The sequence below is a fragment of the Rhizopus delemar genome, genomic scaffold, assembly GCF_000149305.1.
Source record: "Rhizopus delemar RA 99-880 supercont3.10 genomic scaffold, whole genome shotgun sequence".
NCBI lineage: Eukaryota > Fungi > Mucoromycota > Mucoromycetes > Mucorales > Rhizopodaceae > Rhizopus > Rhizopus delemar.
Window position 1 is genome coordinate 964794 of NW_027137836.1, and position 10539 is coordinate 975332.

The following is a 10539-nucleotide window of genomic DNA, read 5'->3' on the forward strand; positions in this document are numbered from 1 at the left end:
ATACAAAATATGAATGAGAAAACTGCAAAACAAAAAGATAATTTATATAGCATTTTATCAACAAATAATAGGGTACCTACATAAAGAGTCTGTAGCTTGTTAGCCGCGTTTGTTAGGAGAAATATCAATTTGATGTTGTCGAGAAGAACTCTTATTTTATGAACGGATGCATTATCCAAAAGAAGAGCAATTTTTCCATTCTGTCTTCCAAAGGCAACATTTAACTTTTTCACGTAGGCTGTCAAAATTTCAGTTGTCATCCAAGCATTAGTAGAATAATGGTATTCAATTTCATGTTTTTTCCAATTGCAGCCATGGATAACAAATTAGCTCTTGCTTTAAAACATTTGGAGCTCTTGCCTTGTGCGATAACAAATGGCTGCCCTTTGTAAGTCCCATCCAAGTTACAGAGCAACCCAACTGTCAGACAGATTTTACTTTTTTTAGATCACCAAGCGACTCGGGAGATATGGTTCTTCTTGGTGTTTGCTGGTAATATAAGCCTGTTTCATCAAAGTTCATGATATCTACAGAATCATATGTCCCAAGGATTTCTTCTATCTTCCTCAATTCGCTCTGAATGTTTTCAGAAGTGATGTCTACTGAAGCACTTTCACCATGCATTGGCCTGTATTTTACTCCAATTCACTTAAAAAGTTTGGAGAGCCATCCAGAAGAAAATGAAATTTCATTTTCAAGGATTTTATACTTCATTAAAGCAATAGGTCTTACATATCGAAGAATTGAGTCTCGATTGACTGGCAGATTGTTATTGTTCATGTCTGCAACAAACTTTACTACTTCATCAAGTTGAGCATAGCGTGTTGCTGTTAGTCTTTTGCCATTATTGACAACATTATTATTACTATATAACGTTTCAGCATTTTTGAGAATGTTTGATATAATCTGTTGGGCAAGTAGTTGACCTAAATTGAATTTCTTCATGGCCCATTCACCTAATTCTGTTTCATTAAGCTGGCCAGTAGCATTTGATATAAAAACTCAATTTTTTGAGAAAGAAAGGCGTACACGTTTATTATTAGACCTTTTTTTATAGATAGAATCTAAACAAAGAAAATAAATTTTGTTATATCATATTTATTCTTGTCAAAATTATTTTGAGTCTACGACTCGTATATTATCCTTCCAGCAACTTTGATCAAGTCTTAAGCAAGGTTTGATTTGCTAATGTCCTTACACAATTACCAAACCTATACCAATCGACAGTGGTCTATGTGGAAACATGTTGTACAAACTTGTCTATAATGTACCTACAATACATATTAAATGTGTTCAATTTTTTAACAGCTACGAATTTCGATTTAAGGGTATATTCTATTTAAGGGTGGATATTCCAAAAATTTTGGCCACCCTTGAATAGAGCAACTACTGTACTTTTTTTCTGCAGAGGTAAGTATATCACTGCTTGAATTATCTGGCATAAAGGGCTGCTGAATTTCAGAAACATCTTTAACGTTCTCTTCCGCAGTATCAGCAAATGACCAATCCCAATCAAAGCATTACACTAATACCTTTTGATTTGCTAAAACTGTTTAAAAAGTTGAAAATTGAAGAATATAATACAAGAAGCACATAAAAAAGCAATGGGCATCCTTTTATTATCTCAAGCTTCGTTAAAACGATTAGTTTTCGATGTAATCTACTGTAATAAATTGTATATGTACAACTTTACTTTCAAATCTTTCTTTTTCAAATGAAACATGTTTTATATGGTATAGTCAGTATGCTAAACAGTTGTCATAATTTACTAATAAATAGGTCCTGTTTTCGAAAGGTCGGAATGTACAAGTCTGCGAAACAGCAAAGGTTACACGCATATTTTAGTTTAAAAACTTCAAACCTTAAGTTGGAATTTGTATGGCTCTCAGCCCTTTATTCAGTGAAAACATTCAACTTGCATCCCAAAAAAGTACTTTAATTACCAAGTTAAAAATGTAAAGTAAATTCATCTCTTTCCCTCCCTTCCCGTCTTTGTTGACTGATAAACTTTTATTTAGTCAAAAGGGGTTTTTTTAGGATAAGGTAGAGCCAACTTAAAGTAGACGTTAAGAAATAGGTATGAAATTTTGCTTTGATGTTACAGGTGTTATCACTGCATTTTGTTAAAAGGACCCTTTTATTGAACGTAACAGTGATTGATTACACACACGCACGAATATATTATACGATTCCGATAAATCTATTTATAGTTACGGAATAGAAGCATGAATCATACTCAATTATCTTGAATAAGAAATACAATCAAAAAGTATAAAAGAAAAGCATTTAATTGATCATAACGACACTCGAGTTTGCCCTTAAATTGTTAAAGACGTGCATTATTGTTCTTATTACTTTAAAGAAAAGAGAAAGAGAAGCTGTTTCAGAAAACTGAAGCAACCCCTTTTATTTATTTTTTTAAGATTTGTCAAAGTTTACTTTCTTTTTCTTCTTCTTTATTTTTATTTAGTATGGACAATTTGTTTAATTCAAAACCGACACATAACGTCTCGCTGATTGATTGTCGTGAACGTAATAGTAAGTAAAGCATCTTATTTAAACATGTAGCTATATCTATTATGATTATATAGAGCAACAGCCTATAATGAATTCACCAAAGATTTCAAAGCATTCTTCCAATGTAATAACAAAGGTAAGCTAATTGTCATTTATTCTCCAGATTAAGGTTTTTATCCCTTTCAATCCCCTTCTTTATAGTCCCTAAAGGCATTTCTAAAGAGACTAAAAGGTTCAAATGTGAGTAAGAATCATAATATTTACTTTCAATAAACACTCATTGATTATTTACTGTTTTGCAGATCCGTCAAGAAACTCAAGCTTATGTAGCCAATCGAGATATGCTGCCATTCATCATCATTGAAGACGATGAAGACAATACACTTGTGCCTTCTCCATCCATTTATTATAAAGCAAAAAGCAAACCTGTTGAACTATCCTCAAGAGATAATAGCAATATTCGCCATTCACTTGATTTAAGCACTCTTTACAACTTTGATTCGCAACAAGGCTATGTAGTAAATGATTATGGTAGTACAAGGAAAATTCAAGCATAAACTTCACTTATCAACTCACTTTGTAATATCCTTTGATCGCTAGAAGCAATATTAAATGGAAATAGCGATAGATTGAGATCAGCAAGAGAAGATGATCTAAAAAAATTGAGGGATTATGCACTGCAGGGTTCCCTTGACAAGGAAATACAGAGAAGACTATGGAACGAAGATGTTACGTTTTGCTCAAAAGAAAAAATATCCGAATGGTTAGGTACGAAGTAAGTAGCAATTCTACAGAAGAGGGAATTCCTGTTGTTTTTAATGTAATCAAGTAGTGAGCCATTCAGAGTACAGGTATTGCATCTTTACATGCAGAATTTCGATTTTAAAAACAAAAAACTGGATGAAGCCTTTCGTATGCTATGCTCCAAACTCTACTTAAAAGCAGAATCACAGCAACTGGATCGAATCCTTGAAGCTTTTGCAAAGAGATTTCACGAGTGTAATCCAACAACACTGCTTCACTCTGTCGATGTTGTACATGCAGTAGCCTATTCCTTGTTGTTACTCAATACGGATTTACACGTCGTTTCAAACAAAGGGAATAGAATGACACGGTCTAATTTTATTAAAAACACAATGGAGACCGTTCATACACTCATGTTTCCTCAAATCCAAGATCATGTTACTAAATTTGATAGCACTGATTTGTACAGTTATAGAAGGAAAGCCCCCAGTATATCCTCTCCTTCTTTTGGAAGCTTCAAGAGTTTTTTGGATGATCATGATTTACAACCCTCTAATGGTGGTATCTTGTTACAAACACTGGATGTCCTCAAATCAAATATCACCTGGAAAAGTAGCAAAAGTAATTATTGTCCTTTGGATGAAAGTTTGACAAGAACTCAGCGAACTTGGTTATTAGATATTGAATCATTATTAAAGGTAAAGAGAGAGAGAGAAAAAAAGAAAATGAAAAAAATAACAATGGGAGAAACAGTAAGCATCCCAAGTACAACTCCACATCTCCTTTTGTCTCATTCAGAACCTTAATCATACCTACTTGAAATAAATAGGAAATGTACAATGAAGTCAAAGCACATAGAATTGACCAAGCAGAAATTAAAAGTACAAATATTTCAAAGGCCACTATTCAAAGATCAAAAACGCTACCCAAAAGTGAACATCGAAAAGTACTTCGACGACGAAGAGGCCATTCTGTCGGAACCAAAAATAAACCACTTCCTCCAATCCCGCATCAAAAGATAGAAACCGAATTTAGCCAGATGCCTGCCCAAGAATATAAACAGGGAATTGTGATGAGAAAATGCGTAATGGAAGCAGCAGACAAGAAGGCGAGAAATAGACAATGGCAACTTTGTTACTTGATATCCAGTGAGACTGAGCTTATGATGTATAGACCCATACTAAAGAGCGATAGCAAAGGGATGAGGAGAAAGAGCATGATATTTTGGCATCAGTCAGTTTGTCCATCATTCTCACTTCAAGACATTGTCAACAGTGAGACGGATGAGTGGCAGCCAGATCCCAATCAACCACCCTTGGCTGTCATCCCACTCAATCACTGCTACGCTACCTCTCTTTTACCTCCTGGTTGGAATGGGCAACGTCCGTACGTGTTTCGATTGGAAACAGCGGATGGTGGATTGTGGATGTTTGAAACAACAGACCTCTATGCTGTACAAGCTTGGGTTGAGGCGGTCAATCATGCTGCTGCATTGATCAGCAAGAGCCCGATGCAAGGTGCAGTATGTAATATTGATTATGGCTGGGATTGCAACAAGAGCACAATGATGAATCATATTGCGGTATGGCATCCGCCCACACCATGTATGATTCAAAGCACTTTAAGCTTAAATGAACAATACAAGGAATTAAAATCTCAAATTAGAGAATTGGCACAACAATTGGATCAGCATCGCTTATTAAAACCAATTATTGATAAAAAGGTAAAGAGAGGGAGAAGTAGCAAGGTTTAAATGTGTATCTCATAAAATAATGTAGTCTCCAGCAAGTTATCGTAACCAAGCTATTGTGAATTGGGATAAAAAATTTCACTATGTTTCAAATGAATTGACCAAGCTTAGATGCTACAGAGATGTTCTCAAGCAAAAAGTGACCACGTAAATATTATGATTATGTTGCTGCTGGTTCACGCACTTTTATTTTATATATTATAATTTACATGCATTTGCATGTATTTTAGATTTGTTGTAATTTTTTCTCCTCTTTTATGCAAATAAAAAAAGATGTTTAGCTTTTGTTATTAAATACTTGTTTTATACGGAAGGGATAGTGGGGGTCAAAAGAAGAATATGTCACAACAGTGGTAAACAAGAGATATGAAGGATACAAATAGAATGAAAGAAAGAGGTATAGGTAGATGATGAGATCTATTTGAAATGTGTAATCGACCATACTTGCCTATAGTATCGTCCGGAAGTGGAGCGGATTGCGAAGGGCGTGCACTAGAAGCGGTTGATGTATTTAAACCAGCAGTATGCGTAGGATAGTATGTGAAAATAAATGATGTTGGTGAAGGTGAATAGTAAGATGCCGGGGCAGCAGCAGAACTATTGATGAAAGCGGTCATATTGCGAGCATTGCTAGGTATTGTGCTCATATTGAATGCAGATGGTGAGGGTGCGAATCCATCAATATCGGTCATATTAAATGGACTGGAAGAGACATGGGCAAGTGGTGCTGTGGATACCTCAGAAACGAGCTGTCCTTGAGTCACTGTGAAAGTAAAAAAGAAATGTAATAGCAATGTAAATAAACCCAGGCTTTTCATAAAGCAGACTTTTCTAAAATATATTCATTCTAAAGAAAAGAGATGAATAGAATAAAAGCAAATTAAAATAAAGAGATGATGTTTTACGCAGTGAGCCAAAAATAAAGTTAAGGGGCCAAAAAGGAGATTAAAAAGGATGATAGGAAGCACTTTGTATGCAACACATTATGAAATGGACGCCTCTAGATCTAGAAATCAAACTTCTTACATCATCAATAAATCTTAACTTTGTATACAAAATCGTAATAAAATCAAAAAAAATAATCCTTATTAGATTAAAGCAGAACATATAAGATATATGTATTAGAGTCATTTTTGCTTATAGATCATAATGAATTGTGTATATGTGTTTTAAAAATTCACTGCTAATGCTTTATGTTTTTGTTTTATATTTTCTGGCAGCAAAATAATCCACTAAAGGGCTTGCCAGAAGCTTTGCCCATAATGCCAAGTATCCAAACCAAGCAGGTATATACACTTCTCTTTCTCGTAAATCAGATGCTAGTATGATGCGACGTGCTACATGATTGGCAGACAATTTGTTCTTGGTTGAGCCTGAAATGTCTCCTTGACCAAGAGATTTATCTACAGCAGATTGCCTCAAATTGGTATCCACAGTACCAGGACAAATCAAACCTATATGTACATCCAATGGACGCAGCTCTACACGAAGCGAATCAAAAAAGCCGTGAAGGGCATGTTTAGATCCTGCATACAGTGCTCGTGTTGGCGCTCCCGCTTTTCCTGCAATGGAAGACACGACTAAAAAATTAGGTGAAACTGAGGATTCTATAAGCATAGGCAAGAATAATTTAGCTGTCCAGACCGCTGCAAAGTAATTGATGGTAGTAATCGTTCCAAGTGCTTCACTGAGCGCATTTTTTTCCGTTGTCTTTGTCTTGACCACCTTTGTTTTTGAATCAATTTCAATACCACAAGATTCTAAAAAGGATCGAACAGATAACATTCCAGCACAGTAGATGACTGTGTCTGCACCCTGTAGCTTTTCTTTTGTAAATTCTGCCAGCTTTTCCAAATCGCTTTCTATTGTGACATCACCATCCAGAAAATGTACGTCTGAAGCACCAAGATCTTTACATTCGACCTGAAGCTTTTGAAGTAATTCAGCGCGACGAGCAAATAAAATAAGTTTTGCACCACGAGATGCATATTGTAAGGCGCATTCTTTTCCAATTCCAGAAGAGCATCCCAAAATGACTACGCGTTCCTTTTTAGGTTTCAGCTGTTTTGTACGATTCTTTATTCTTTTCCTTAAAAGAAAATAATGTCCCAAGATTAAAGCTGTTACTGCTACAATAAACTTTTGCATAACTTTAAAGAAAAAGGCAAAGAAAGCTTTCTTGAAAATAAAATGGTCTGACCTTTAATGCAACATCCATTGTTATGGTTACATGACAATTTTTATTTTACACATTTTCACGTCCTTGCTATGTAGCAAATTATTGATTAAGATTAATTTGTCTCAAGTTGTACTTTGAGACATTTCTAATTCTGCTAATAATAACAGTTGTGGTTTCTGCCTTCTCTATTTCATCCAAACTCTCCTTTTCCATTTTGGCCACAGGCTTGGCTTTTTTTGTTGCCATTTTCTTGATCACCTTTGTTTTAGTCATGTTCGTTCGTCTTAAAATCTGTCTTACTGGAGAGAAAGCAGACGTTCTACCACCAATCTTTTACAAATACATGTTATCTCCAGATACTACCAAAAAAAAAGCCGACACTTACCGTTTCAAATTTTAAAATCTGTCCATCAGGCAAAACACCTTTCCCAGGACCTCTTCCTTTATTCCATCTATATTTCATTAACCAATCTTCTGGGAACTTTGATTCGTCAGCTTCAACTGCTACGGCAGTTTCACAAACATATTTTGTTTTATCATAAAGTGATAAAAGCTCTTCTTTGGTTAATGTATTTGAAAGTTGAGCCGGGTGTATCTTTGCTTGAAATAAGATTTCATCTGCTACCCAATTACCAACGCCAGCTGAAAATGACTGGTCAAGTAAAAGTGTCTTTGTTGGCACTGCCCTTTTACAGACCAGTCCTGAGAATTCTTCAAAGGATGGCATGTTTAAAACTGGGTCAAAGCCCAACTTGCTGATTGGTTCAACCTTCATTGGATCACCATCTATTAACCTTAGCTTGGATAATCTTCTTGGGTCTTTAAAGCCGAAATTAACAATTTTCCCTGTGGCAGGATCTTCAAATGTAATTAAAAGTTTCCAAAAACGAGGTGGCCATTCCTTTTCTTCATGCTCAAACTAGAACAAAATGAGCTTCTTTCATTAAAAGTAACAGCAATCAACTTACTCGAATGCCCCCTGTCATACCTAGATGTGCCACTATGTGGGGCCCTTCATCAAATACTATATTACATTTTAAGAGCTGAAATGCTTTTTTGGTTGTAGAAACTTACGTAGCACAAAATACTTTCCCCATCTCTTTGTCTGAACCAATGTTTTGCTTAGGATTGACTTTGCAAAATCCTCATCGGATTTTCCAGCAAATACCAAATGATCAGGATTCTATTTTGTTTATTTTTTTTCTTTTGATTAATTTACATTGTTACAGAGCATGGTTAATGATTTTTTTTTTTTTTTACAGTTTTGACATTGGTAATTTTATAATCTATTGCTTGTCTATGAATCCGAAGCCTAGCTCGTTCTACCTACAGTATTTATGAGCAATTGGAATGAAAAAAAAAAGAAAATTACATCAGACCTCTGCGATTTCAGGCATATCACTGATCAAAGAGAAATAAAATGAATATATGCTGGCTGCGTACGACCTTCTTTTATGCTGCAATTAAAAATATACGATATATGATTGGTTAAATCTTAACGAATCGACGAGCCATTACCTTACACATCATTACGATGATAGAAATAATTACTTTTTTTTTTAACCCAAGCTTACCTTTTGATTAAATGACTAGACCCTAAAAACACTCGTTGTATTTCAATATTCGTCTTATATGCCTACCATTAGGTATTTCCATTAAATTTTTAGACGAAACGAATTTAAAAATCAGACGCTTTTAGACAAGTTGAAATATGAGAAAATCGAAACCTTTTTTTATGGATTTAAATAAACATATTGAGCTAACATTTTATATTTATGATTGAGATGCAATGACGATGGATGAATGTCAAGATTAAGTAGAGCATATGAAGCTCATCAAGCGAGATGTTTTGAAAGAGATATTGACCTGAGCTGTAGCATTCAAGCAGATTTAAGGTGACCAAACTGCGAGTTGACGCTTGAATGTTTGCAATTTGCTTTAAAATATCAATTAGTACTCTGAACAATGGAATGACTTGTTATTTATCTGTCCCGTATATATTTGGCTAGCGGTTCAAAATATCTAAATATTTTCTCTGGGAAATGCCTGAAAACGGAGCTGGGTTAGTACTCTGGTTAGCAGGCTACTGCAATTGTCAAGTGAAAAAAGATAATCAAGGAAAAAGCAACATGAATCACTGTTCTTGTTAATTAGTAAACTTCTTAAATCTCCCATAAGGAGTTACATTTGAAGTACCTTCGAACAAAACTAAGCCGTCTGGTAATTCTAACAACCCAATGAGACCAAACATCAAGACAGTCTTGAAATATCTAATGCTTGTACCGGAATATTGTGCCCGATGTTGTGAAATGCATAAAAACATTTAATTGCCCGCCTATATGTACCACCAGTCAAATTAATAAATTCAAGTTTATTGTTTACTACAAAGTCAATTTACATATCTTAATGCTGACATATTTTTAAGCTTATATTCTTTCACATCAAAGAAACAGCAATTACATATTTTTGTTTGACAAATGAAGCAAGATAATTCTTTTTTCTGATCTGCTGAGTACCTTTGTTTTCTTTGTGGTATAGAGCCGCAGTACTAAAGTAAAGTTACTATAATTTATGAATGGGCCAATACCACATTATTTAACTATTCACTGATGATTTTTATAGCTTATTTTGACCCAAAAATCTTCTTTTCTTTGCTATATTTCCTCTTCATAATTACAATAATGTTCTTTCATACTATGATGCAAGTGCCTATGTCTCCCCCCCCTCCTCCCCTTTGAATCATATTCGTAATCTATTTTGGTATTTCTTTACTATAGAAATTTGAAATGAGAAAATAATAGCCCTTTTTTATTTAATACTCCTCAAAACTTATAGACATAATAAATAGTAAATTATGTTGTAGTTCATACATCCCCAACACTAGCAGAGTTAAAACATAAAGACCTGTCGATGAATTATAAAGAGTAATGAATGCTTTGCATATATGGTACCAACTTGTTATAATAATAATTCTTTACATGATCTCTTTTATGATCCAATATATCAAGTTGCATTGAAACTACGTATTTCAGAATGAGATATTGCTTTCTCACATAATAACCTTATCGATGTAAACAAATGAATGGGGAATAATTTTCTCAATGAACCGATTGTTGCCTTGATAGGGCCTGTTGTCTCTATCCTTAGGTTTCAGTCTTTCTGTACTTGTTTAATGGCCGAGTTTAATCAAGCCCATAATTATTTAGGAATAAGATACATGTGCGATCTTAAACAACGATTCAATGGATGCCTGTTTATAAATGCAACACGTGTAGCTTAGAAACATGATTTATAATGTAAGTATACAAGATAAAATTCTATAGAACAAGATATGATGGCAATGCCCCAA

General features: G+C 34.5%; 4 protein-coding genes across 4 annotated transcripts; 3 read left to right on the plus strand and 1 right to left on the minus strand.

The window, feature by feature from the left end:
* Positions 1 to 314: 314 nt before the first annotated feature.
* On the plus strand, positions 315 to 496 carry RO3G_12328 (uncharacterized protein; the record flags this gene model as incomplete). The annotated part of the gene is made up of 2 exons (XM_067666912.1): positions 315 to 388; positions 448 to 496. 2 exons carry the CDS (start codon positions 315 to 317, stop codon positions 494 to 496), a joined length of 123 nt encoding a protein of 40 aa, XP_067523013.1.
* A 1975-nt stretch (positions 497 to 2471) lies between these two features.
* Positions 2472 to 3074, plus strand: RO3G_12329 (uncharacterized protein; the record flags this gene model as incomplete). Its single annotated transcript, XM_067666913.1, has 3 exons — positions 2472 to 2538; positions 2592 to 2653; positions 2820 to 3074. 3 exons carry the CDS (start codon positions 2472 to 2474, stop codon positions 3072 to 3074), a joined length of 384 nt encoding a protein of 127 aa, XP_067523014.1.
* Positions 3075 to 3653: 579 nt separating this feature from the next.
* RO3G_12330 (uncharacterized protein) lies at positions 3654 to 5162 on the plus strand (the record flags this gene model as incomplete). Its single annotated transcript, XM_067666914.1, has 3 exons — positions 3654 to 3959; positions 4091 to 4984; positions 5040 to 5162. 3 exons carry the CDS (start codon positions 3654 to 3656, stop codon positions 5160 to 5162), a joined length of 1323 nt encoding a protein of 440 aa, XP_067523015.1.
* Positions 5163 to 6202: 1040 nt separating this feature from the next.
* On the minus strand, positions 6203 to 8176 carry RO3G_12331 (uncharacterized protein; the record flags this gene model as incomplete). Its single annotated transcript, XM_067666915.1, has 5 exons — positions 6203 to 7100; positions 7242 to 7277; positions 7324 to 7520; positions 7576 to 8109; positions 8159 to 8176. 5 exons carry the CDS (start codon positions 8174 to 8176, stop codon positions 6203 to 6205), a joined length of 1683 nt encoding a protein of 560 aa, XP_067523016.1.
* Between the last annotated feature and the right edge of the window lie 2363 nt (positions 8177 to 10539).